This window comes from Etheostoma spectabile, chromosome 14 (assembly GCF_008692095.1).
Source record: "Etheostoma spectabile isolate EspeVRDwgs_2016 chromosome 14, UIUC_Espe_1.0, whole genome shotgun sequence".
In the NCBI taxonomy this organism is placed as follows: domain Eukaryota; kingdom Metazoa; phylum Chordata; class Actinopteri; order Perciformes; family Percidae; genus Etheostoma; species Etheostoma spectabile.
In genome coordinates, this window is record NC_045746.1 from 16,774,648 (window position 1) to 16,799,399 (window position 24,752).

General features: G+C 41.1%; 2 protein-coding genes across 3 annotated transcripts in view; both read right to left on the minus strand.

The window, feature by feature from the left end:
* crybg2 (crystallin beta-gamma domain containing 2) overlaps window positions 1-2,445 on the minus strand; it is a 44,866-nt gene extending 42,421 nt beyond the window's left edge. The window contains exon 1 of the mRNA XM_032535571.1: window positions 2,101-2,445. Within this exon, the coding sequence (XP_032391462.1) occupies window positions 2,101-2,282 (182 nt within the window). The 5' untranslated portion in view covers window positions 2,283-2,445. The remainder of the gene's footprint in view (window positions 1-2,100) is intronic.
* Window positions 2,446-15,945: 13,500 nt separating this feature from the next.
* Window positions 15,946-24,752, minus strand: part of prdm1b (PR domain containing 1b, with ZNF domain) — a 12,082-nt gene continuing 3,275 nt past the window's right edge. Inside the window, exons 3-7 of one of the 2 annotated variants that reach the window (XM_032535738.1) lie at window positions 23,280-23,399; window positions 21,709-21,949; window positions 18,559-19,475; window positions 18,318-18,446; window positions 15,946-17,870 (exon numbers count right to left, since the gene is read on the minus strand). In XM_032535738.1, coding sequence (XP_032391629.1) covers window positions 17,274-17,870; window positions 18,318-18,446; window positions 18,559-19,475; window positions 21,709-21,949; window positions 23,280-23,399 — 2,004 coding nt within the window. In that variant the 3' untranslated portion in view covers window positions 15,946-17,273. Of the gene's footprint in view, window positions 17,871-18,317; window positions 18,447-18,558; window positions 19,476-21,708; window positions 21,950-22,141; window positions 22,272-23,279; window positions 23,400-24,752 lie in introns of those variants that run through there. The other variant, XM_032535739.1, reaches the window with a different exon arrangement.

Consider the following 24,752-nt stretch of genomic DNA (forward strand, 5'->3'; position numbering starts at 1 on the left):
GAACTCCTAAATCCAGCTAATACGCCCTCTATGGAAGAGGCAGAGCTGGAGGATGATGGGGGATTGTCGTCAATTCCCCTGGTGGAAGTTGCTGAGGTAGTTAAGCAACTCCACAGTGGCAAAGCCCCAAGGATTGGTAAGATCAGTTCAGAAATGCTGAAAGCTCTGGGGGTGGAGGGGCTGTCTTGGTTGACACGCCTCCTCAACATTGCAGGGAGGGTTTGGACAGTGCCTAGGGAGTGGCAGACCGGGGTGGTGATTCCCCACTCCAAAAAGGGGGACAACAGGGTGTGTGCCAATTACAGGGTTATCACGCTTCTCAGCCTCCCTGGTAAAGTCTACTCCAAGGTGCTGGAAAGGAGGATTTGGCCAATAGTCGAACCTCAGGTTGAAGAGAAACAATGCGGATTCCGTCCTGGTCATGGAACAACAGATCAGATCTTTACTCTCGCAAGAATTCTGGAGGGAGCCTGGGAGTGCAGCACATGTGTTCTGTGTCCTTGCCCCAAGTGAAGGAGTTTAAATACCTTGGGGTCTTGTTCACGAGTGACAATGGAGCGGGAGATTGGTCGGAGAATTGACGCAGTGGGTGTGGTATTACATTCAATTTATTGCACCGTTGTGATGAAAAGAAAACTAAGCCAGAAGGCAAAGCTCTCAATCTACCAGTCAGTTTTCATTCCTACCCTCACCTATGGTCATGAAGGCTGGGTCATGACCAAAAGAACAAGATCCAGGGTACAAGCAGCTGAATTGGGTTTCCTCAGGAGGGTGGCTGGCGTCTCCCTTAGAGATAGGGTGAGAAGCACAGTCATCCGTGGGGAGCTCAAAGTAGAGCTGCTGCTTCTTCGGTCGAAAGCAGCCAGTTGAAGTGGTTCAGGGATCTGGTAAGCATGCCTTCTGGGCACCTCCCTAGGGAGGTGTTCCAGGCACGTCCAGCTGGGAAAAGGCCCTGGGGATGACCCAGGACTAGGTGGAGGGATTAAATGTCCAACCTGGCCTGGGAACACCTCGGGATCCCCCGGGAAGTTTGGGGTCACCTGCTGGAGCTGTTGCCCCCGCAACCCGATACCGGATAAGCAGACAAAGATGAAGATGGAGATGGACTGCATGGTCCTGAAAGATTCTGCAAGCTTTCAAAGAACTGAAGGATGTTTAATTTCTCTGTATTGCATTTGTTTTTTGCACGATTACATAAAGACTTGATGAATGGACTGAATGTTATTTATGTCCCAGTCCTTCTACAGTCATGTCTAGATAGAAATGTTCTTGACCTAAATCACGATCAACTCAATAATCTTAGGAAATGGATTTGGCATGATGCAGAAAATTACCCTTTTCAGCTGTCATTACAGGGTTTCCCCAGAAGTTGTTTAGCCCGGTGTCACACATTAATGTAGAGCCCAATAGTTTCTGTGGTAACAGAATCGCTAAATTTATTTACTTAAAAAAGCTATAAGACAGATTTCATAGGATCCTACATTAAGACACAGCTGAATAACTTGAGATTTAAAATATGACAAAAGTCTAGGTTTTACAACCAAGCCACCCCACTATAACTGTAGTTTATAATTGCATTAAAAAATAATTCCCAGTGGCTTAGTCCTGGTGGCAGGGGTGAAATTAATCATTGCATTGCTGCATCACAATGCGTATTTGGTTGATTCTGCATTGATGCAGTGACAGACAATAATCAGTTATTGCTTGTTGATTTTTATCTTGCTGGTTTTTCTGTTTTTGCCCTTTGTCTGTTGTCTTCTGCAAAGTGACTATTTGACCGCAGCCCAACACTGACGTCATCCCACTCATTCCGACCAGTGGTTTTACTTCATCAATCACGGAGCACAGAGGGACATAGTTTTGACAGTCCTGGCCCTAGGCCCTGCTGACCAAGATCCAGCCAAAAGGTTTAATATAAAGTGGGCAATACATTTGAAACAGCTGATGTAATTACACTGTATGATAAATTTAGTTTTGTGGCTCTTTAAAGCGCCAGATGCTGCTTTATGTGGCTGCTCCTCCATGCTAAGACATAAAACACGACACATGCACAGGCATGAACACTGGCTACTGATAATTCACGACATTCTGCAAGCATACCTGAGCAACTCTGGCTTCGGGGGGACAGAGTCATTCTTCGTCTTTGTCTTGAACTTTAAGAACGAAAACCTCTTCTTTTCGCCCTTATTTTTGTCCACATCCTTCTCCACCGATTCGTCCAATTTGTCATCGACCTTGGAGAACAAACTTTTCAGAGATCTTTTGGATGAGCTCTTCGCCATCTCTACTGGGCGTGATGTCAGCGGGACTGGCGGGTCTTTACACGAGCCGCAACTTCTTGCCCGCTGATGATCGGTTCATAAGATGATGAAAATAGTCGCGGAGTGGGGAAAAAACTACACGGATACCACTTGTTGACAGAATGACAGCTGCTGCTGCTGCCTCATTTTCTGTGCAGTATGCAGAGCTCAGGTGTGGCGACGACACGCCCCCGAGGAGCCACACCCATCCCACACAGCCTCCCAATAACACTACTTTCCGGTGAGTCTTGCTACACATAACCAAATTATGCAATTAAAAGGATTCGAAAGCAAGTTAATTTTCTCCAAGTTGCTTGCAATTATGCGCACTCTGTCTAACATGTGAATATCGTCCCTAGTTTCCACTTTCCAGAAACTGACAGATATGAAATGTCTGTCTCCATCTTGATTATGCTTGGAGGACTAAACACACCAGGGAAAAGAGACCCTGGCTTTATCGGTTTGTCCCCGTCAATATCGTACTAAGTCATGTTTAAAAATATATTCGAAGATGTTATCAATAATATTTCAAATCCGTATGTTTGAGGATAGGAGTTAATAACTAGTAGCACTTGCTATGACACAAATTGGGAAGGTCCAGGATCACAGATAATTATCTAAAATGTATAGCTTTTGTACCTAATAATAATAATCATAATAATCAAAATCATCATAATTATACTCTTAGGCCTGTAACAATAAGGAATTAGATAGATATGGGAATATGTGAATGGGATTGATGGGAATTTACACAAACAATTTACACATTAGGTATTACATAGACAACAATTATGAAACGTCTCCTCATTACACCTCCACGATGAGCAATCACAGTGGATGAATGGCGACATCTTGTGGTCTTTATGCAACCTGATCAGAGATCAGCTGAATAGGCATCAATATGTTACTAGGGCAGACTGTGCACACATTTGCATGCATGTGACTTACTCTGCCTCAAGATGGCGCTACTAGCTTTCTCAATCCAGTCATTAAAGTCAGTTCCATTGTGTACTACGTGTTGGAAAAGGATATGGCTATGAACTGATTAACACAATGAATGGTCAATTATATAATATAGTTAAAAATTGAGCTTTTTCCCTCTCAGTGAATTATAGAAATTACTGTCAACATTTGCAGTAGGCTACCTTATACATAAAACGCTCTATTCTTTAACTCCTAGAACAAGATGTTCTCGTGCCTCTTTTTAAAGTCATGAAATACACGTGATTCTGTTAAATGGTATCATTTTGATAATAAAACACTAAAGTTGCCTTGTATTTCTACTCTGTAACAGTAGCGGCCCATATTGGTTCCACTGCTAATCATGAGGAGGTAACATGAGATAAGAGACTGAACACACAATCTTACATGATCTCATTTTTATGGAGAGGGTAGTTAAAGGCCAATCATACAGTATATCACTCATTGTGCTGGGATTCCCCTGCAGCAACTTTCAGACACCTCAACGGGAACCTCTGACGTCCTATTATATTTTACACAGCGCTCAGTTACGTGTTTAGAGAAAGATTTTTAACAGAAGGCCTCAAGATCAGGTAATAAAGCAGAACCCACAGTAAAAGTGAAACATTTTGGGAAATGCAGTTTTTTGCATTGTGGTGGAGAAATAGATAAGAAGATTGATACCACTTTTATCTGAAGAGTGGTATCACTCTTCTAATCTGACTGGATGAATACATTTGAAACTGTTGCTTCCATTATTGTGTTAGTGTTAGTGGTGTATGTTCCAATCATAGGGGCCAATACCGTGGGTGCTCGAGCTCTGGAGCACCCAAGGCAAATACTGAGCACCCACATGTGCCAGACTGCCAGTGGGCTACATTCTTTTAAAATTAAACCTTGTAGTTGGTGCTAAATGCAGCGTCTATCATAGTGTGATTGGTGATTGGTTATGTTGGTCAGTCCCTTGTTCCATTGATTCCTAATTTCCCACAAAGCTGATCGTGGTGATGTGTCAGTTAAACTTTAAGACTTTACTTTAAGGCTATATTAGCGATAAGGCTTTATAAAGTGTGTGTGTGTTGGTGTCGGCGGCTGTCCGTTTCCTAAGGTTCTCAAATACAAATTGTATTTCACTATTTTTTTTTTAAAGGGCATGCTCCCATGAGCACCCATAGAGGAAAACATAAATTGGCGCCTATGGTTCCGGTATTCCAAAACAAAATTACAATTAATCCATTAACCAAAGAATCATTAAAATACAGTGAACGGTGGGAAATTGTCCTTTTTGCCTTGTTGGTAAAACAACCTTATTCACATCTACTCTATTCCTGAATGGAAAAAAATACCTAAAGACCAAAGTTGCCTGGTATTGTTTTACTTTAACAGTAGCCATTATAATATGTTTTACTAGTGATAGATCTCTCATACTCTAGGACTAGATGTCACATTTGTTAAATACAATTTTTGTCATGAAATAGTCCTAGTTTATCAGCACTAGGGTTACTTTTAAAAACATTTTACTCTCAAGCATTCACAGAAGAGAACTTATCAATATTATTTAATAGCCTCTTTACAAAAGTGAACTGACTAAATATGGCAATATAAACCAACGTTTATTATCTTTATATCTTAAACCTTTAGACCCATTTAGCTGATTTCTAAAGCGTCACAACTCTTGTGCTATTACTCATTGCCACTCACACCCATTTATATGGCCTTTTCTGTTGAAAAAATAAATAACTGCAACAGAAAGTCAAACACTGAGGTCAAACTGGAAATAACGATGAAGGGATGAGCCCGGATGATATATTAAAAAAGGCATGCACCACTGAAGAAAAGGGTTGTAATTATGTTTGTTGTCTTGTTAACATCAAACACTGGCTTTCAGTAAAAACTGAAAGTGAACATTGACACACAGACACGAAACAACACAGGGGATGCTCTCACGGATGTAGGATAGTTGGTGATTTTCCAACACGAGTCTCTTCCAAGGAAGAGGGCAACTGCGCAAAAAATCTACTTGTACAAAATGAGACAAAGCATGCTTTTGTGGCAGTATAACTTCTTGTCATTAGTCTTTACCAAATTGTCAATACAGCACATGTTTGTATCAGCATGGCTCTAACTTTCTCTTTGTACACCTCAACACTAAAATCTTTGCTAATCCTGGCCACTGCCTTTATAGGGCTCTCAATCAGCCCCGGACTGTATCTTCCTCAATCAGCCCCGGACTGTATCTTCCTCAATCAGCCCTGGACTGTATCTTCCTCAATCAGCCCTGGACTGTATCTTCTTCAATCAGCCCCGGACTGTATCTTCCTCAATCAGCCCCGGACTGTATCGTCCTCAAGCAGCCCTGGACTGTATCTTCCAGCGGTTAAAAGTTAAAAAAAGTTAGTTCTGTCTCATGAAGTCAGTGATGAAATCATCATTACCATAAGTACACCATGCTGTTGGGAGGCTCCTCCCAAAACATTTCTGCATAGTGGACCAAAAAGGACACAAAAAAGGTGACTATGAAGAAATAAACAATGAACTGTTCAAACCTGCAACTTACTTCCTACATCTAACTGAAACTAAACAGTAGTGATGGCGAGATGAAGCCTCATGAAGTATTGAAGCTTTCCAGCAAATTGGTTCACAAAAGGGTTAATTTCTCAAGTCGTTAATTTGCTCACAATACCTCCTGATAGTAGCCTGAAAATTCAGACCCAAACCCGAAAGATTAAGCATCTGGCATCAAGCAATGAAAGTCGCCCAACTCGAGGGGTGGCACCAAGCGCGCATTTGACTACACACACTGCACGCAATTGGATTACACTACGACCAATCACAACAACACACAGGGTATCCAAAGCTCCATATGCATAGCTACCAGCAGAGCTAACTGGTAGATTAAACAGTCATCATCTGTTTAGCTCACCTCTGGCCCGCCTACATCAGATACATCGATGTGATTGGTGCAGCTCGGCTATAAGGGTATAGTTAATGAGCAGCATTACTTGATGCCAGAGTAACTCGCTCAGCAAATTTAAATTGTGCTCTCGCAAGAACTCTGGCTTTCCAGTGTATCCTCATGGTGTAAAACAGGCAAATATATTAAAGATGATCCAGTGATCTGTGATACACTGTATCAGAGACAGTTTTTGACTGTGTACATAACTGTATTATAAACTTTCCTTGAGAAGAATGCAGGTATCAAATGTGTGTAAATCAACCATTTTGGTCATAATATAATAGGAGGGGCAATACTAGTAGGCTTTTCTAAAACTGAAACGTTTAAGTGGTTTAACTGGGCAGAGGGTGGTGAATGTGCTTGTGTAGATCATGGAAATGTAAAAAATTGTGTAGATTTGATGTGGTATGGACGGCCAGTGAGGCTTCGGATTTCATCAATGACGTCATTTGTCTAAAACGATACAAGCCTTGATACGTGTTTCACGGACAACTTCCAGGATTTCTCAACGCGCTTCGAAGCCTTGGCAGAGAACGTAACATCACTACTTATCAGTGGTTGTGTGTGAAATGAATACCATATAAAATAACTAGAGCAATGTGTAAAATATACATAAGTACAAGCACCAATGGACAAGTGGTGAGTGAATCACCCACTTTGTTACATCTTTTACCCTAGGATTCTTCAACTCCACTATAAGTATCTACTGTAATTAGTAGGTAAGTATTTGTACGTTGTAAGGATGTACCCAATTTAAAGCATTTTAGTATGAATAATTACAGGCGCTTGGGTCGCTCACCTGTTAGAGCATGCACCCATATAAAGAAGCTTAGTCCTCGACGCAGAGGCCACGGGTTGGACCCCTTTCAAGTCTAGTTTGTCCTCTCAAAAATAAAGGCTTAAAATTACTAAAACATAAGCTTTAAATGTAAATAATTACTTTTACTTTCATTTAAACTTCCCTACTCTTTTTAAAAATGTTATAAATTCTTAACTCTTTTCTTAAATTTTTATTAGTTCTGAATAAAGTGCAGTAACCAAAGTCAGGTCAGATCTATTTTTAATACAAATACTTATGACATACAACACAATGCAGGGCATTCAACGCTACCTCATGCTCAAAATGCTTATACCAAATACATATGAAATGGGTAGATAGGTGTTGGCATAATTGAAGAAAAAAAAACAGTAGACAGAAACTTTTGGCTGTCCGCGTTCTAAGACTGGAAAGATGTTTTCATGATGAACCAGTGATACACTATTTCTTCCATTGATGGGGAACTAGACCACAAATACATGAGCAGAGTTACTGCCAGTTACTGATACTGTAAGAGGCTGCCAGAGATGACACATGATGTTGTTCTATTTCAAAACATTACCGGCAAGACATTACAGTAATAGATGACAGCCTTACATGATGAAATCTCAGAATGTAAGGATCTCATTTATGTCCAAAAAAGGTATGGTGCACTGCATGATGCCACTTCTGACTTGATTTTGTTTCATGAAGGCTGAGCTATAATAACAGTACAGAATCATGGTTAAATACTTTTAAAAGTCAAATATGTAATATATTTATTGTAGTACATCCAAAAATAACCCCAATGTGTCCTTGGATATTGGAAAAGAAGGAAACATGCTTAGTTGAACGACTATCTTTTCTGACAACAATGCTAATGCATTTTCTCCTTTTGAAAATTTACATTCCGTGATGGAATTTCTGTTTACCATAATTCTAAGTTGAAAAAGTCAGCTGTGAAGTAATGTCTGAGTATGTGAAAGAAGCGTCTAGCAACATTGTTGGAGGACTTTGGAGGAGGGTCTGGCAAAGCGAGACCATAGATGCTGTGGTCTCAGCCTGGCGACCTCGGTGAACTTTGAGTCTGGGGAGGAGGCGGCGGGGGAGATGACTCTCCAGTATTTTGAATTTGTACTGCAGCCACTATTTTAAAAAACTATCTGTCAGTATTTATATGTATGCTCTTTGCTCAGATCGCTCACAGTCATTTTGCAGATGAATGATTGATGCAGATGGGAACAACTCCTTTGCAAAACAAAACTTCTTTTCAAACATATTTTCATAGAATTTCCTCCAGAGTAAAAGAGTTAAACTCAGTTTCCTCTTTTTTTTTACTCTCTTTTTCCTTTTTTGCCTTAGTTGTATCCTCCCCTCTCTAAATGTCTCATCTACTGAATTACTTTAGTTAGAATATTTCTAAGAAAAGGATCAGATCATTTTGGGCAGGCCAGGCAATGACACACAGATCTGTCCGTAATCTATGAATTGCACTTGGACTAATTCAGTCTGATACATCTGCACTCCTCTTTTGGTTGCAAAGCCACGTACCAGTATCTTTGATGTCACTGTATCCATTATGTTAACAGCTAAATACAGGATTGAGGGGAAGTATAGGAGAAGTATATGTGAAAGCATGACAGATTGTGGCTAGATCGGTACAACACACTCAAATGAAGAAAGCTGTCCAGTGGCATATTTTCTGCAGTGAGACTTTAAGTTCTCTGTAGAGGTGTACTTTACCTGGAAGGCACTTGGAATATTATGAGTAAATGACTCCAGTTGGATATGGCATTGTACTGTAAAACTGATTCTGATTCCTGTAATGGATGTACTAATGACTCCAAGTGTACTTTTTCCCAAGAAAAACTGGAAGGTGGATCCATTGAATTTCAAGATGTTTTCTCAGGATAATTAGATGCATGACGCAATCTGAGACAGGATCATGACTTTTCTGAAAAAATGAATTGGTGCCCTGTAACGTGTACTCAAGACAACTTCATGTGAAGAATACACTAGATGGGCAATAATGGTACATACAAAAGATTACATTCCTTTTCCAGTGACCTCATCATGAACTTTTGGAAAGACGATGTAGAACACATTCACTTGAAAACATTCACAGCATTGAGAATTGCTGTAACCTAACACCAGTGTTTGTTTTTCTTTTTTGGTGTGTTTCTTTTTTTTTACCCACCCTTGTGGCAAGCTAAGGGATGTCCTGTTGTGATTCTCTCGGCCTGCATGAAGTGAGTCCGCTATTTGTCTGGTCATGGCAGAGGGAAACTTGGGTCTGTTTCTAAAGAATATGAGGAAGAAATTGTAAACCGTATGTTTGCTTTACATGATTTCTGTCCTCTTATACAGGCTGCCAACACTACTGTCAACGACAATGTTAAATAACTGACAATGTTTTTAATTAATTAGTTTTGTCCAATTTTGATCTTTAATTAATTATATGCTAGCCTTTGCTAATTTACATCAGTTAAGTGTACTCTGCTAGGTCTATTCTTTATAGACCTAGCAGGTTACATTTTTTTTTTTTTTGCTGGACCCTGAGTTACTTTTTTTAACGTAGGCACCCATCCAACCAGCTGTTCATACATTACTAAGAATGTTGTGAAGGACAGCAAAAACACTTTTATGTGGAAATGATAAACAGAAAAAGTCTTCATAAATCCTCCGAAGTTTAAAATTCCAACACAACAAAAACGGAAGGTAACAGACATCCGGGCAAAAAGAGCGCCAGCACCAGAGCAATCCCAGAAGTGGAATGTTGTGGGCATAGACTAGATTTTCAAATAATAAGAGAACATGTGGTCATGTGGTGGTCAGACAAAAAATACTTCAGCATTGCTAAAAACCTCCCAGCAAGTCTCTCCATCAAATCTTTTATTGATATTTTGCATATTAATCTGTAGTATTTGAATATGTGTAAACCAATAAAAAAATAAATGTCCACACGACTCTCTCTGTATTTCTCAGTATGACTATGAGTGAAGATAATTACCTCTTCTGAAGAGTCCATCCGTTTTTTTAATCCTCCATGTCCTCCTTGGCTACTTGCAATTGCGTGGAGGAAGGGTGGGGGCTGTGCGCGATCAAGGAAGGCTTGTATCATATGGACATGCCAACAGTTTTGTTGTCGTTACTTAGAATTCCTCATGGAGGCAATAGAAACTACAGACTATAGCTTTAAGGTTAATATATTGTTTGGCTTCCTAAAATTGTTATTTTTTAAAGTTATGTTTCAGCTTGTGATGCTACAAGTCCTGTTTACATAGTTGATCTTTAGTTTGGACAAAGTTACAGATGCATAGCAACCAATCCAAACATCACTAAGATCTTTGACAAGCTTGACTATCTGATTTGGCAATTCTCTAGTTGAAATCTATAAGAAAATAGGAAAGACTTTGCACACACTTGTGATAGATTTACAAATAGCTGATGTAATCCCAGGCTGATCTCAGTGGTTTACGGCTGAGTTAAAATATTCTGTGCATGCAAAAGACCTTTGGCCCTTATGTTTCAAAGGATGTCATCTATAAACATTCTGTTGTGCAGTTTGAGTGGGACTCAACTAGTTATCTATCTGGGATAAGAACATTGGTTTTGTGGGATGTTACATTCACTAGCCTGGATCCACGCCACAACCATGTGTTAGTTAAAGTTTAATGAAACATTATGAATGTGCAAATGAACATATGAATGTGCGAAATGAGTGGATGTCGTCGATGGCTGGTCTGGGAGATGTGTGATGTGGGTGGGAAGAGACTCAGGATGGGGGTTCTGTCTCAGAAGCAGTTTTCGCCCCGAATAGTTTACAGACCCCCCAGACGGTACCTAGAAGAGACAAGAGAGAGGTGCAACAGGAATGGAAGATGGACGAAAGGAGAGGGTAAGGGAGGGTGGGTCAAGCAATCAGAGACGAAGTCTGGCTACGCAGCACGGGTATAGTAGGTTTGTCTGGTGATTAGAGGTGTGGTTTAGGCGTGGCCCTGTCCGAACCTTAGTTAACAATTAAACTCCATTTCACTAGCATGGACCACGCCACAACCATGTGTTAGTTAAAGATTTAATGAACATAGATGTGCAAATGAAAATATGAATGTGCGAAATTGATGTGGATGTGTCTGATGGCTGGTCTGGGAGGATGTGTGATGTCCGGGTGGAAGAGAATCAGGATGGGGGTTCTGTCTCAGAAGCAGTTTTCGCCGAATAGTTTACAGACCCCCAAAAGTGTCAGATTGTGTAAAACTGATTGTGCGGGGCTTGACAAATTGTTGACATCGTTGTGAATGTAGACCGGTGTGCTTGGAATGACCTGCGGCCTGGGAACTGAATGGTTTGATGGCAGATACCGATCTAGCGACTGTGGATGCTGCGACGATGTGGAAATGTTGGGTGATATGGCTGAAATGCAGAGATGCTGTTTCTGAACAAAAGTCAAGTGGCATTTTGGAATAGTGAAAAGTGGGTGTGTGAAGGTGCCTTGGCGGCCTGGAGCCAATGTATTTGATGGCTGGCTAGTATGTTTAAATGAGTAAGACTCGAGACCATTCGTGCCCCCAAAAGAAAGGAAGCCAACAATGGGGTAAGCCCACAGGTCACGGAACGACGAAGGAGCCCGGACCCGTGCCCAATCACGGATACATAACAATAATAATACATCTTACGTATAAAGCCTCTAACGTTACACAAGGAAACCTCAAAGGGCTAGAGGGGAAATCGGCAACAACAATACTCAAACCTAGTGCCAGAGAACAAGCCGGAGCAGAGCAGGGAGGACGGTGAAGGCTACGCACCGACGAAGCGGCCCGCACGAGCGACCGGAGCAGCCTGGCAGGAGAAAAGTGGTCAACACAAGGAGCAAAATGCATTTGGGAGTTGGGAGGAAGGGAGGGGGGGGGGGGGGGGGAGGGGATGCGGGGACGGGGGGGGGAAGGAAAAAGACCAGAAGCAAAGAAGAGGGCTAAGAATCGTCAAGCACGATAGTAGGAAGGTCCCCCTGAGCGGCTGGATGTGGCACTGCAGTGCGGCCAGCAGAGAAAGGGAGGAGCAGAAGCCGATCGGCCAGGACAGCAGAAGGAAGGGTAGAGGACGGGATGAAGGGATGAAGGGATGCATGTGCGCAGGGTCTCGTGAAGCCTGCGAACACAGGGATGAAAGGCAGAGAACGCCCGAGACATGACAGACAGAGGGAGCAGGCACATGGGGAAATACGACCTGACCGAAATACGACCTGACCACCGCCAGGGGGAGCCGGAGATGCGGTCCGTGGCCGACGAGGACCGTGACGTCATGCGTGACAACGCCGGCCGAAGCCGACGCCTGCAACGAACCCGGAGGGGCCGGAGGCCCGGGGGCTGCTGCCTCCGGGGCGGCAACGGAGACCAGGAAGAGCCGCCACGATGCGCCCCACGGGAGGAAGGCCGATGACGAGGAGAGGGTAAATGCCGATCCCCGCGGTTCCGATATCCCGACCCCACGGAACGAGGGGAAGGAGACCGAGAGCCGCTGGAAGCAAAAGCCGAAGCCGAGGGAAGCAGGGGACCGGTCGGCGGAGGAGAGTAGATCCGGGCGAAGCCGAGGCATGACGACCGCAAACCGCAATCCTCAATCGGCGCGTTGAGACAATGACGGGATCCGACCGCTGCGGGTGACTGAAACATGTCCTGTGTGAATAGAGCGCGTAAAAATCGTCCAGGACTCCAGGTGAGCGTAGCAGAGCTCCGGATCCACGACCGGGAGCGTGAAACGCCGACCGTCTTGCGTCAAGCAATCAGATACGCAAGTCTGGCTACGCAGCACGGTATATGTAGTTTGTCTGGTGAGTAAGGTGTGGTTTAGGCGTGGCCCTGCTCCCGAACCTTAGTTAACAAATTAACTCCATATGTTATGCTTGTCTTTTCTCTTTATCAGAACAGCACACAGGCATTTTCATTTTGCTTTATTGTAAAATAGGGTAGACGTGTAGTGCAGCTGGCAGCTTGCCAGAAAAAAAGGATTTCCTGTCACCACTGCACTTTGACTGTATGTTTTAAAGGTCTGAGATGCCTTTATTCTGGTCAGTGGTGTGTAGGTGTTTGTGATCTTTTCTGTGGGATTCTCCCCCGCAGAAAAGATCACAAGAGCAAATACAATAGAATGAGGAGTCGCTACGCAACAAAAAGAAAAAAAAAGTGGTTAAGACACAGAAAAAGACTGAGATTGTGAGAGAATTACTGTAAAGGGCAAACCATGTTTACAGTAACTTTGCTTGTTATTTTGTAGATTGAAAGTGTGTCTCACTGCCATGGGACAACAATGATAAAGTTTAAATCCTTTTTCGGGGTTTCATGTTTGTTTTGGTATGCCCGCTGTGTCTGTAAATACATCACACTGTTTTAGTTTTGAGAAAAGCAAAAAAAAAGATTCAGGTTTTATATCTAAAAACATCATGTCTGAAACAAAGGTGCTCTAGAGGCAATTATCAGTGACTTTTACCAAATAAGATTTCTGACCTCAGAGTAGTTCCTCCAATCCAACTTAAATCTGAAACTAACGTGAAGTGTTAAAGAATCAAAACAGACAAAAAAAGAAAAAAGAAAAAACTTGACACCTGCTGTTATAAAAGAGGAGTTGTCTGTTGTCACACTCATTTTTTTAGCATAAAAATCATGATCTAAGCAGTGTTTCTTCAGAGTTTCTTTGGTGAATGACTTGTTTCATTTCCTGTATTTTCTAGGAAATACTAGAGCCAGAGAAGTGAACCAATCAGGGGAATGCAGCGTGGGGCTTCCTACATTGAATTACCAGTAAGAGAGGGGTAGGATGTTAAAAGGGCGTATGTATGCATTGTGTTTCAACCTACATACACAATACACAAGCCCAGTAATCATGCATCAGCATTTCTGGCTACTTTTATATGATACATCAGTAATGGTTTCATGTCAAATGACCAGATTTAACCCTTGTGTTGTCCTCCTGGGTCAAAAAGACTAACACTTTTTTTATTTTACCCTTTTTTTGACATTTGAAAATTTCTTTGCTTTTTCCGACTTTTTTTAAAGTTTGTTTTTCACTAACACCAACTTACTACCACAAACTTTACACTGCTTTTTGGAATTCATGGTCAATAAACCTCCTTTATATAGAATTATATCTAATATTTGAGTTAAAAAAGCAGAAATTATGAATTGTTTTGACTGATAGTTAAGGTCAGAGAAACGTATGAAGAGTGGATGAGTTCAGTCAGAATACTGATATAAAACCATTTCAATTTTCACCCGAAATTTAATGAAAGTGATCAATTGCATTTGCAAAGAGCGTTGTATGAAATCCATCCTTTTTTGTGGTAATTTGTTTAAAAAGAAACCCAGATTTCTAATTTAGACATTTTTAAAAGGGGTCAAATTTGACCCAATGACAAAAGGAAGGTTAAGAATAAAAAGACGATGGCGAAGCGGTAAACTCCTCCAACAGCTAATTCAATTTAAGAAAAGAGCATTGATTAAGAGTTAGGTCTTCCTGAAAGAATTTACTCTGAGCCACATTTCAATCAGCAGAGACTAGTTTGCAGATATGCAAAGGTTGTATACAGCATGATAAAACGTACAATTATTTGGATAACAGCTGATTTGATTAAGGAGAGAGCATTGATATAAGTTAGGTCTTCCTAAAAGAATTTACACTGAGCTACCTGCGTCTTTAACCATGACAACAAAGGTCTCCTAGCCTTTAATAAAATACAGTTTTTTAGAATAATTTATTCTTAGAAATAATTACCTTTCTGGGTAACATTTCATAATAAGCATGTATGAAGTATTATGAATCCATTCATGTAGTACTACTTCCTGAACTATCATTAATGTACAATGACTAATAGTATCTCATGAGCAACTTAATGCAGGAACATTACATTAATTAATACATCAATTAAGTTATTTAAATCATCATGATTTTTGATTTATTAATGATTTTCATGTCTTTGTCATTGGTAAATCAGTAGTTAAAGTGACAGGCTAAAGAAAGTGAATTGTAGTGTTGTATTAATTATTAACTAAACATTACGTCTTCATTTTTTCGTTATGTTCATGGTCCTACAAATAAAGAGCTGACCAGGTCTATAATTCAACAATATTACATAAATAAGATATGATTAATGGTGGCTTATGAAGCAATCATCTTTGTGACCCTTCAAATAAAGTCAACCCTTCTGTCTTGGCAGCAAATTGCATTACAAATGCAAATTAAATCATAATTTTGAACTACATCGAGACATTTCAGGTATAGAGACACAGAAGTTAGTAAAAGTAACATTTATAAATATCCTACTTGGGTGAGCGTTGTTCTCAGGCATTACTGTTCAAGTGGCTTATGTTGATGTAAATAAAGCAACTATAAAAATGCATCTGCAGTATACAATACTTGTGTGTAACTTGAGTGACCTCATTATCATTTTGCCAACCCATTCCGTTAACTCTTAATACATTTATTTTACGCCTACATTGATCATATCCTAATTATCAATGTTAAAGCAGGACCGGGTATGGACGTCATTTGAAGGGCCACACACATAATGAAGTAATGTTTAGTAAACCATGATTGCAACACTACAATTAAGTTTCAAAGTTTATTTTGTCACTTTAGATGTCTTCTTCACACCAATGAAGAAGACAATCATGATGATTGAAATACTTTAATTGATGCATTAATTAACGTATTGTTCCTGCATTAAGTCATGCAAAAGAAACACTTTTAATCCTTGTACATTAATGATAGTTCTTGAAGTACTACATAAGTGAATTTATGCTTTTTTATGCATTAAGTCATGCATGAATTCATGATAATTCATGTACCTTTATTATAAAGTGTTACCCTTTTCTGCCTTCCCAGCGTTTTTCCACTTCTTAAATCTTATACGGGCATGAAAACACACAAAACACTAGACGTATAGAAACAATATTTTTAATATGCTACATCATGTCAATATAAAAGTATCATCAAAATAGTCTCTCACATATAAATTCTCAACATTTCATAACACGTTTTAAAAAATAAACTACAAAGACAAACATGTTGTACAAAAGAAAAAAAAGCACTTAAAAAATAATAAAAGAAGTATGTCACTGACTCAGTAGTAAAATTTTCAAGAGGCCTGCTGGTTTTGGATAACAGCCAAAAGCACACAGATCTAGTTGCATGTTTATTTCAGTGCTAAGTGAGAAAAATATTAACAAGAAAGTAAGAAAATAGTGCTTCTGTGTTGCTCGCTTTTGTTGTCCAAAACATTTACAGTTAAAGCTTTGTACGAAAGGAGAAATATCTACAACATTTGAATCCAGTAAAAACTTTTTAAGAGGATCTTGTTTACATATTACTTTGTGATTGTGTTATCTCTAGTTTTGTTTCTTTTGGTGGCTTTTGGTTTTGGTCAGCAGAGTGTGTCTTTAAAACTTTAATATGCAAATTACCTGTGAGAAGTTGCTGAATAATAAAGAAATAAAAGGTGAAAAATGCTTTTTCTGAATCTAGTTTTTCCCTTTTAATGTTAGAATTAGTTGAATAATAATCCAATAACAGTGCTACACATTCAAGTTCTTTGATTGTAATTTTGGCAATTGGTTATTAACAAACAGTTTCAACAAACCTGATTTCTTTCCCTTTTTCTATCATAAATAAATAAAATAGTTGGAAACAGTTAAAGAGCAGGAAGGTGTTTGTGCCATCACTGTGCCTTGTCGTTCCCATATGCATCCACTCGTTCATTCACCCACAAGCTCAAACACACTGTCATACAAAGTAAAACAAAGCACAACATAGCAAGTGAACATTGATTCACAGGTTTGTACCACATTATTGTTCCTGAGTCAATTTGTGGTTTTTCTAAGAGATCAAGTCTTCTTGGAAATGTCAACACATAATTAAAAGAAACACTAACAGAAAAAAAGCAAATTACAATGCAACTAAATAAATATAGATGACTCAAACAAAAAAAAGTAATAAGTTAAAGAACAAAAAGCAACACTTCTCTACCTGAGTGAAAAGAGTTTTTTTTAAATATTTCACAGCTTACTATCCTCCTCCATTTTAATTTTTTAATTGGGAGGAAGTACAATCACTAAATACCCTCGTCCAATCTTTGGATTGCTCTTCTTTTGGTGCTGTGCTCATTGGATTATGAAAGTTTATATCCCCTTTAGTGCCCTTCATGGACAGTAAGGGGAGTTTTATTTGGCGACATTTTGTTTCTTGGTTGATGGTACGCTGTATGTCCTTTTTATATTACCCCCCCTTTCTTCTCACTGTTTTCTGTCTTTACTGTTGGCCTTTGGTGGAGATGGACAACGCTGGCCCTCTCCTGATAGGTCAGTGGAGGGCTGTGGTGTGATGTAGGTATAGCTGATTGGGTCATGGGCATTGCTGGTGCGTTAATAGCTGCAGTCAGAGCTTTCAGCAGTATGGCGGCCTCCTTCTGGTCCTTCTTCCCCTCGCCTTCCAAGGTACGAGCCAACCAGTGCTCTATCGCTTCCTCCACTTGCAGTGTCGATGCCGCCTCTGTAAGCATGTCAGCCTCTTGGCTGGCGTCAAATCGCTCCACCATCTGTTTCATGTGGACGTTGACAGGTGCATTGGAGTTAGCCATGCAGCAGCTGCACTGGTGGATGCGGAGGGAGAAGCGGTGGAAGAAGGCTTGGGCGCAGAGCTGGCAGCGGTAGGGCCGGTCGCGGCTGCTGTGGAGACGGCGGTGGAGTTTAAGATGAATGTACTGGGTGAACTTAGTGCTACATAGCTTGCACTGGTAAGGCTTTTCCCCAGAGTGGAGGCGTAGGTGTGTTTTCAAGTTGCTGGTGCTACTGAAGCGTTTGTGACACACCTGCAAAGCATGAAATAAAAGGTTAAGGCTTGTGTATGCAACATTCATGTGACTGATTATGGTAACACCTTAAGAAAACAGTTGGATTGTGTATAGGAATATTCTGGAAGAATTGAGCAGCACAGTATGATGTCATCTATAGTATATGATCAGGGTTGACCATGTTATTCCAGTTCTTTTTTTTCTTGTCTTTGTAAGACCAGTTTCATCCTTGCTCTTAACACTCACACACACAGTATCACACTGGTAAACAATTACATGACAAAGTATATAATGGCACTTTGACAGAAGTGACACTTTGACCTTCCAAGAAGTGTGAGTCGGAGAGTATTTGTGTATTGTTTAGTGTTTCCTTGTGTATCAGCATGGAGAGATCAGGAAAGAACATGTAAAAAACTTCTAAATGGACCAGAAACACAAAAATTTAGATTATGGTTTTCAACATACTTGACATTCATGTGGCTTCTCCCCCGTGTGGACTAGGTGATGTTTCTGGAGGTGGGCCAGCTGAGTGAAGCTCTTTTTACACAAGTTACACTGGAACGGTCTCTCACCACTGTGCACTCGGAGATGGACCTACAATTACACAAATCATATGAAAAGAGTAATGAGCATTGATGGTGTCTAAAAATTGGAATATATTAAATAAAATTAGAAGGAAATAAATTATAGAAACTGAAGCTGTTACCTTGAGGTTTGACAGCTGTCCAAAAGTCTTAGAGCAGATATTACATTCATACTTGATCTTCCCATTCTGTTTCTGCAGTGGGTAGGGCAGGGATTTGTGGCCAGGGCTGTTGTGTGCCGCTGGGTTGCTTTTGGTCGTAGTCAGGCTGAGATTCATGGCTTCTTCACAACCAGAGCGAGACTGCTCAGTAGACTGATGCTGACTGTCGGGCTTGGGGAGAGGGGAGAGCTCCGGGGTGGCCGGGGCGCCTCGTGGTGGCGACACATTTGGTTTTAGTTCTTTCAGACCTCCCTGTGAAGGTGGGGAGTAGGGGAGAGACACTGGCAGAAGATTTGGTGTCCCGATGGGTGGATACGGGAGTCTGTCTGTGCCCAGGTAGCTGCTGTATCGGAGCGATCCTCTTGAGGGCACCATCCCAGGAAAGGGAGGGGAGTACGAAGGAAGGAGTAGGCGAGGATAGGGCTGACCGTAGGGAGGAAGAAGCTGGTAATTGGGCTGGAGGGGTCTGGATTGGTGGTAAAGGGGGTAAGGTGAAACGCCTTCCCTGTAGAGGCCGTGGAGGTGGAGAGGGAGATTTCGGTGCTGAGATGAGTGTGCAGAATGGGGATGTGTTAAGTACGGGTGATTTAAGCCCAGTCTAGGCTCTTTGTGTTCGGGCTTAGGGGACAGAATGGTCCCCTGGTCTTCTGGATCTCGGGTGCTCTTCTCCTCAATCTTTTTGCTGAAGTCCATGATCTGGTTGTCAGGTGTGTCAGGCGGAGTGTCTCTTTCTAACATCTCTACGTCGATATTCTCCTCTCCATCATCATCCCTCTCTTCTTTCACCTCTTCCTTTGTGCTTTCTTTAAGCCATGTCTGCTGAGGTAGGTGCTGTTTGGTGTACTCCGACTCATGGTCTTCATCAGAACTCATGTATTCTGTAAATAAATGAAATTGTAAGCATGAGTAAATAACAGAATCTCAGAATTCAAGCTCAATATTATATCTAATTCTTGGTTCTTGGGCAGCTGTGGCTCAGTGGTAGAGTGGTTGCCTGCGGATTGGAAGGTTGGTGGTTTGTTCCCGGGCCCTGCAGTCCCATGTGAAAGTGTCCTTGGGCAAGAGACTGAACCATGCGTTGCCCTTGATGCTTCGCATCAGAGTGTAAATGTGTGTGAATGTTGGTCTGGTGAGCAGGTAGCGCCTCGTACAGCAGCCTCGGCCACAGTGTATGAATGGTGAGTGATTCCTGTACTATGTAACAGTGCTTTGAGTAGTCGCTAAGACTAGAAAAGCACTATATTAGAACAGTTACTTTACATTTAGTTCTAGTTAAAATCCCTTACACACACACACACACGCATCCGCCCACAGAAGGCACCCCTACTTATGGTAAATGGTAGTAGTTTCAGTCTGACTTAACACGTAAATCATACAGTCCAGGTTTCTGTTTGTCAATCATAGTAGTGATTTTGATGTGGGAGAACAAGTAGGCGGTAAAGTGCGTGGGGCCATGTCACAGCTATGCGGCAAGATTCTAAGTTTCATTTGCAAAACCATTTCTGGGTATAGCTGTCTTACTCGCCACAAGAAAACATCTCTTCCTTTTTTCCTTCTCTTTTTTTCTTTTTGAGAACTTGTCACCATTACTATATGTCAACTATTGTCTCATGTGTCATGTCATTCTACCGTTCATCATGTGAACGGTAGTCAGGTTCATTTAAATGACTGTACCAGTGTTTTGCATGGTTTAGCCCCATTACAACAATTCATTTTGAAATTTAAATTCCCATTGACAATCTTCCAAACTATACCATAGTGTTCCAACCATTGGTTTCCTCTCTCCTTTAGCTAAATATGAAAAGTAGTTTGCAAAGATTCAACCCGTGCACGCTATATTAATGTTTTGTCTACATTACATTACAGTTGCACAGTAATGCATTTGAAAGCCGAAACAAATTCAGAATGTCCTTGGTTTTTACATTCAAGGGCTGCCGTCCAAAGCTTCAACAACCAGTACCTGAGCTGTCAAACTAGATTGCCTTCAATATAAATATATCAGAATCAGTGCAATGCATACCTGAACTTTTGAAAGGTGAAAGCTTTTAAGATCCCATAAGATGATAAAACAATGTAATAATACCGCCTTAGCATTAGTCACCAATGCATCTGGTGTATCCAGTTGGTATGAGTCATTAGATTTTGTGGCAACAGACAATCATTCAGGATGCTGAGGGTATGACTTGCTAATATAGCTGCATAAAAAAACAAGTGACTCACAAAGGTACTTTGACCAGGCATTATGCCTCTTTTTCTCCACTCTCCTTAAAATCCCACGTCATTAACCACATCTCATGAAACACTGAGATTTGTTTTCATCTGTTTGTGTGTGTGTGTGTGTGTGTGTGTGTGTGTGTGTGTGTGTGTGTGTGTGTGTGTGTGTGTGTGTGTGTGTGTGTGTGTGTGTGTGTGTGTTTCCCATGATCTTGCACAAATACAGTTCTCTCTCTCTCGACTAAGCCAAACAGGAAGATATAGCATCAAAACAATTACCTTTACTGTTGGTAAAAGATAACATCAGGTCTTAGTTACAGGAAGGAAGAATCATGTGTCTTTATTCCCCTTGAAGTGATAGAATTGTGCTGGTGATAGATATCATCTCCTGACGCAGAATGCCAGAATGTGTTTTGTCATAGCCACAGATCTAAATCTGTCATTTTGTCAGATCTAGTAAGACATAATAGGAGGATTATTGTGTGTCATTGTGCTACCTCACCAAAACAGCTGATAGTCACGGGCAACATTTAGCTCACCCAGTAGAGCGTGCGTTACTAGGCGTCATGTAGGCTGAGGCCTGTGGTCCTTTGTGTGTCATCCTCCCTCTCTCTCTCCCCCCCCACTTTCTTCTCCGTCTGTACTATCCAATAAAATGCATAAAAAGCCCAACAGATAATCTAAAGATAAAGATAAACAAAAAAACGCTGATAATCACCAGTCTTTCACTCCTTCTCACTAAATCATTCCTCAGCAACGAAAGGTTCCAACAACTGCCATTGCATCAACCACTAAACTTTACATTACACAAGCTATGATATTGTCACTGTTTTCTGTGAAAACGACCATCACATTCTGATACAAAGCAGGAAAAGCTTCTCTTCCTGCTGCACTTACTCTGTTTGATGTCGACCTCCTGGCTGCAGAGCCTCTGGGCAAACTCCTGACTGTACCAAACCAGCAGCTCCTGATTGGGCTCCACGGGTCGGATGGTGTAGAAGTAGATGTCCCGTCCGTTCTGGCAAGCCACCAGGTTCTGTTCGGCCAGAGAGTGGGCCGGGTTGACGTACCGCATCCAGTTGCTCTTGTGGACGTCATAGCCATCAATGAAGTTTTGAAGCTGCCCACTGCTGTAAATCTGCAGCAGAGAAAAAGAAGAAAGATTAAATATGTGTACACAGAACACTTGGAGCAACTGATTTGTGTGCAACATAATGAGTATTACTTGTAAATGTAATAGTTAAATATTGAACATAAAAAATTTAATATATTGCTGGACAAGAGGTTGGCCACATCCACCATTAAAAAATGACAAATTCAGAATAATCACCTCTGCCATGTACAGTTAAATATCCTTCAGTTATCAGTTGAGGACTTTTTGCTCCTTTAGCCTGCAGCCTAAAGCTCTGCTCTGTCCGTCCTGTGTGTGTGTTTTACTTTCTGTGCAATAATATTAGTAGTAGGCGTGAGTCATGGAGGTGTGGCCACTTACCACAGTGGCTGTCTCTCTCACTCTCCCTCTTTCCTCATTTTCTCTTTCTCACTTTTTAGTATTATTAGTGTTCCTGTGTTGAAATTAAGTTCATGGAATACATGCCAGTGGTACACTTAAGTATGATTACTTCTTTCAGGGAAAAAGAAAATGCTTTGACTTATTAAAGCAAACAAGATGTAATTGGTGGCTGCCTGACAGACAAGACATGCAGGAATGCCTTTGGCAGCACGTCCGCCCCCCTCCTCCCTCCACCTGTGTCACGAGATGAGATAATAACACAATTACTCCCAACGAACGTCAGACTTTCACTATTGCACCACTGCAACACCCCTTGCACAGGTTTACAGGAAATAAAGCCGGAAGGAAAATACGTAGGATGTCAGCAAAAAGTCCTTATGGGAATTGACTCAGCAGAATAGAAAATTTCCTGAGTGACATAAGCTGCGTCTGGATGAGAGAGACAAGAAGCATGGCACTTGAAGACTAAACAGGGGCGGAAAGGCAAGGATTGTCAGAGTGTGTGCGTGTATTTGGAACAATAGTCCCTTCCTTTGTGTATCTGACACATGTCACATTGGACCTGAGTGCCGGTAAGGCTCTGATGACTGTGTGAGAGGGAATCCATTGTTACGTGCCACCAGCATTCACGACTTCCTCTAAAAGTTTGACCAAAACCCCTGTAAGCCAGTGCAATGTGTGTCAAAGCATTTTTGTTTCCTTATTGACGCATGGAGTTGGACTTGATGTGAAACTTCTGCATCCGAGCAACTGACTTTTCTTTTTTTTTAAGAATAACAGAAGAAGAAAACTTGTCCTCAGACGCTCCTCAACTTTTCATCTAGGTTTGAGACTTTCTCCTGTTTGACCAGTATCACACTGAGCTGGGTTAAAGTATTGATGCAAACGAGTATGGGTACACATATACATTTTATATTAGTGTAGATATAAGTATATGTATGTGCGTTTCGCTTACCCTCCAGAAGTATTTCCTGTTGGCCTGTTTGGGTACGTTGTCTTTGGTGTAGATGACCCCTTGCAGAGGGCCAAAGCGAGTACCCTGAGGGATATATTCTTTGCTGAACACGCCCATCACCTGGAACACAGGCCAAATACATAATTCAATGTAGAGTCTATTTCCCATGTTTTGGCACTTATGTGGAATATTACACAGCAGGTCAACTTTCATAGATAACATAAAAAGTCATCTCTATCTGTACACAAAAGTCTTGAAATCTATACATTTAAAATAGTGCAATACTTTTGGTTGTCCAGTGTTTATTGTTTCCAGCAGGTTGTTGGTCTGAGTTGCAGTTTGTCATGTTGCTTTGGTTGCTTTGTCATGTTGACCCAGACAGCTCCTGAGCCAGGTTAAAACCAATAAAGTGACACACTGTCAACACTAATAAGTTTATCGAATGAACAGAAGTACACTTTCCCTGACCTACTCCACTGATCTCTGACCTGCTGTCCAGATAAACACCACAGAGAGAAAGGCAGCAAGGCAAGGCAAATTTATTTATAAAGCACCAAAAGCAGTGCCACCCACTTTGTCTTGTGTACTTCATGAATAGTGATCTCATATGTATGTAAGTGTTTTACTGCACTTTTGATTCTGGAACCGCAAAGACAAAAGCCAGTTTAAAAATCACACTGATTCTGCTTGCAGGTTGAATCAAAGCCTAAAATCTCTAGTTACAAAATGTACTACCTACAGAGTTACACCTTTGTTTAATAGGAGAATACAGTTAGTTTCAAAGCGTGTCCAAACATATATAGCACAAAGGAAATGGGAATTTTTTTTATGTGTCCATGGGCAATAAGTTGCCCAGGGACATTGAGTAATATGTGTGGTAAAAAACAAAACCTGATCTGTTCTGCAGGTGAGTTAGTCATGTCTGACCTTTTGAGGTGCTTTTTCAGTGAGCTGGGCAAGAAAATGTAGTGCTGTTTAAAATAATAAATGACTATGAAATGATGTTGTGCAGCGTCATGGTTCACAATTTCACAGAAAGTGCAACCCTTTCTCAAAACAAACCTAAACACATACACTCACACACACACACACACACTCACACACACACACACGCGCCATCAGGCATCAGCATCTGTGGCATACACACAGCCTCTGTGTCTTGAGGAGCTTTGTGTTCAATCCTTAAGGAACCCCCGCCCCCACCCCACCCCACCCCAACCCTGTCTTTCTTTCTTCCATTGAGGAACTGTAGTTCAAACTGACCCTCAAAAGAATTTCCACAACCTACTGTGTAAAGGTCAAACATAAAAAAAAACAGAAATGACAAACACCTGAACACCTTTATTATTGTGTGATTATTTATCACACAATGAGAGGTGAAGTTGGCTTTGGATCATGGAAAATCAGTAAATTAGAAGGACAACAAGTCACTGAGGGTGACAGGAGTGTGTGCGTGTGCGTGTGCGTGTGCGT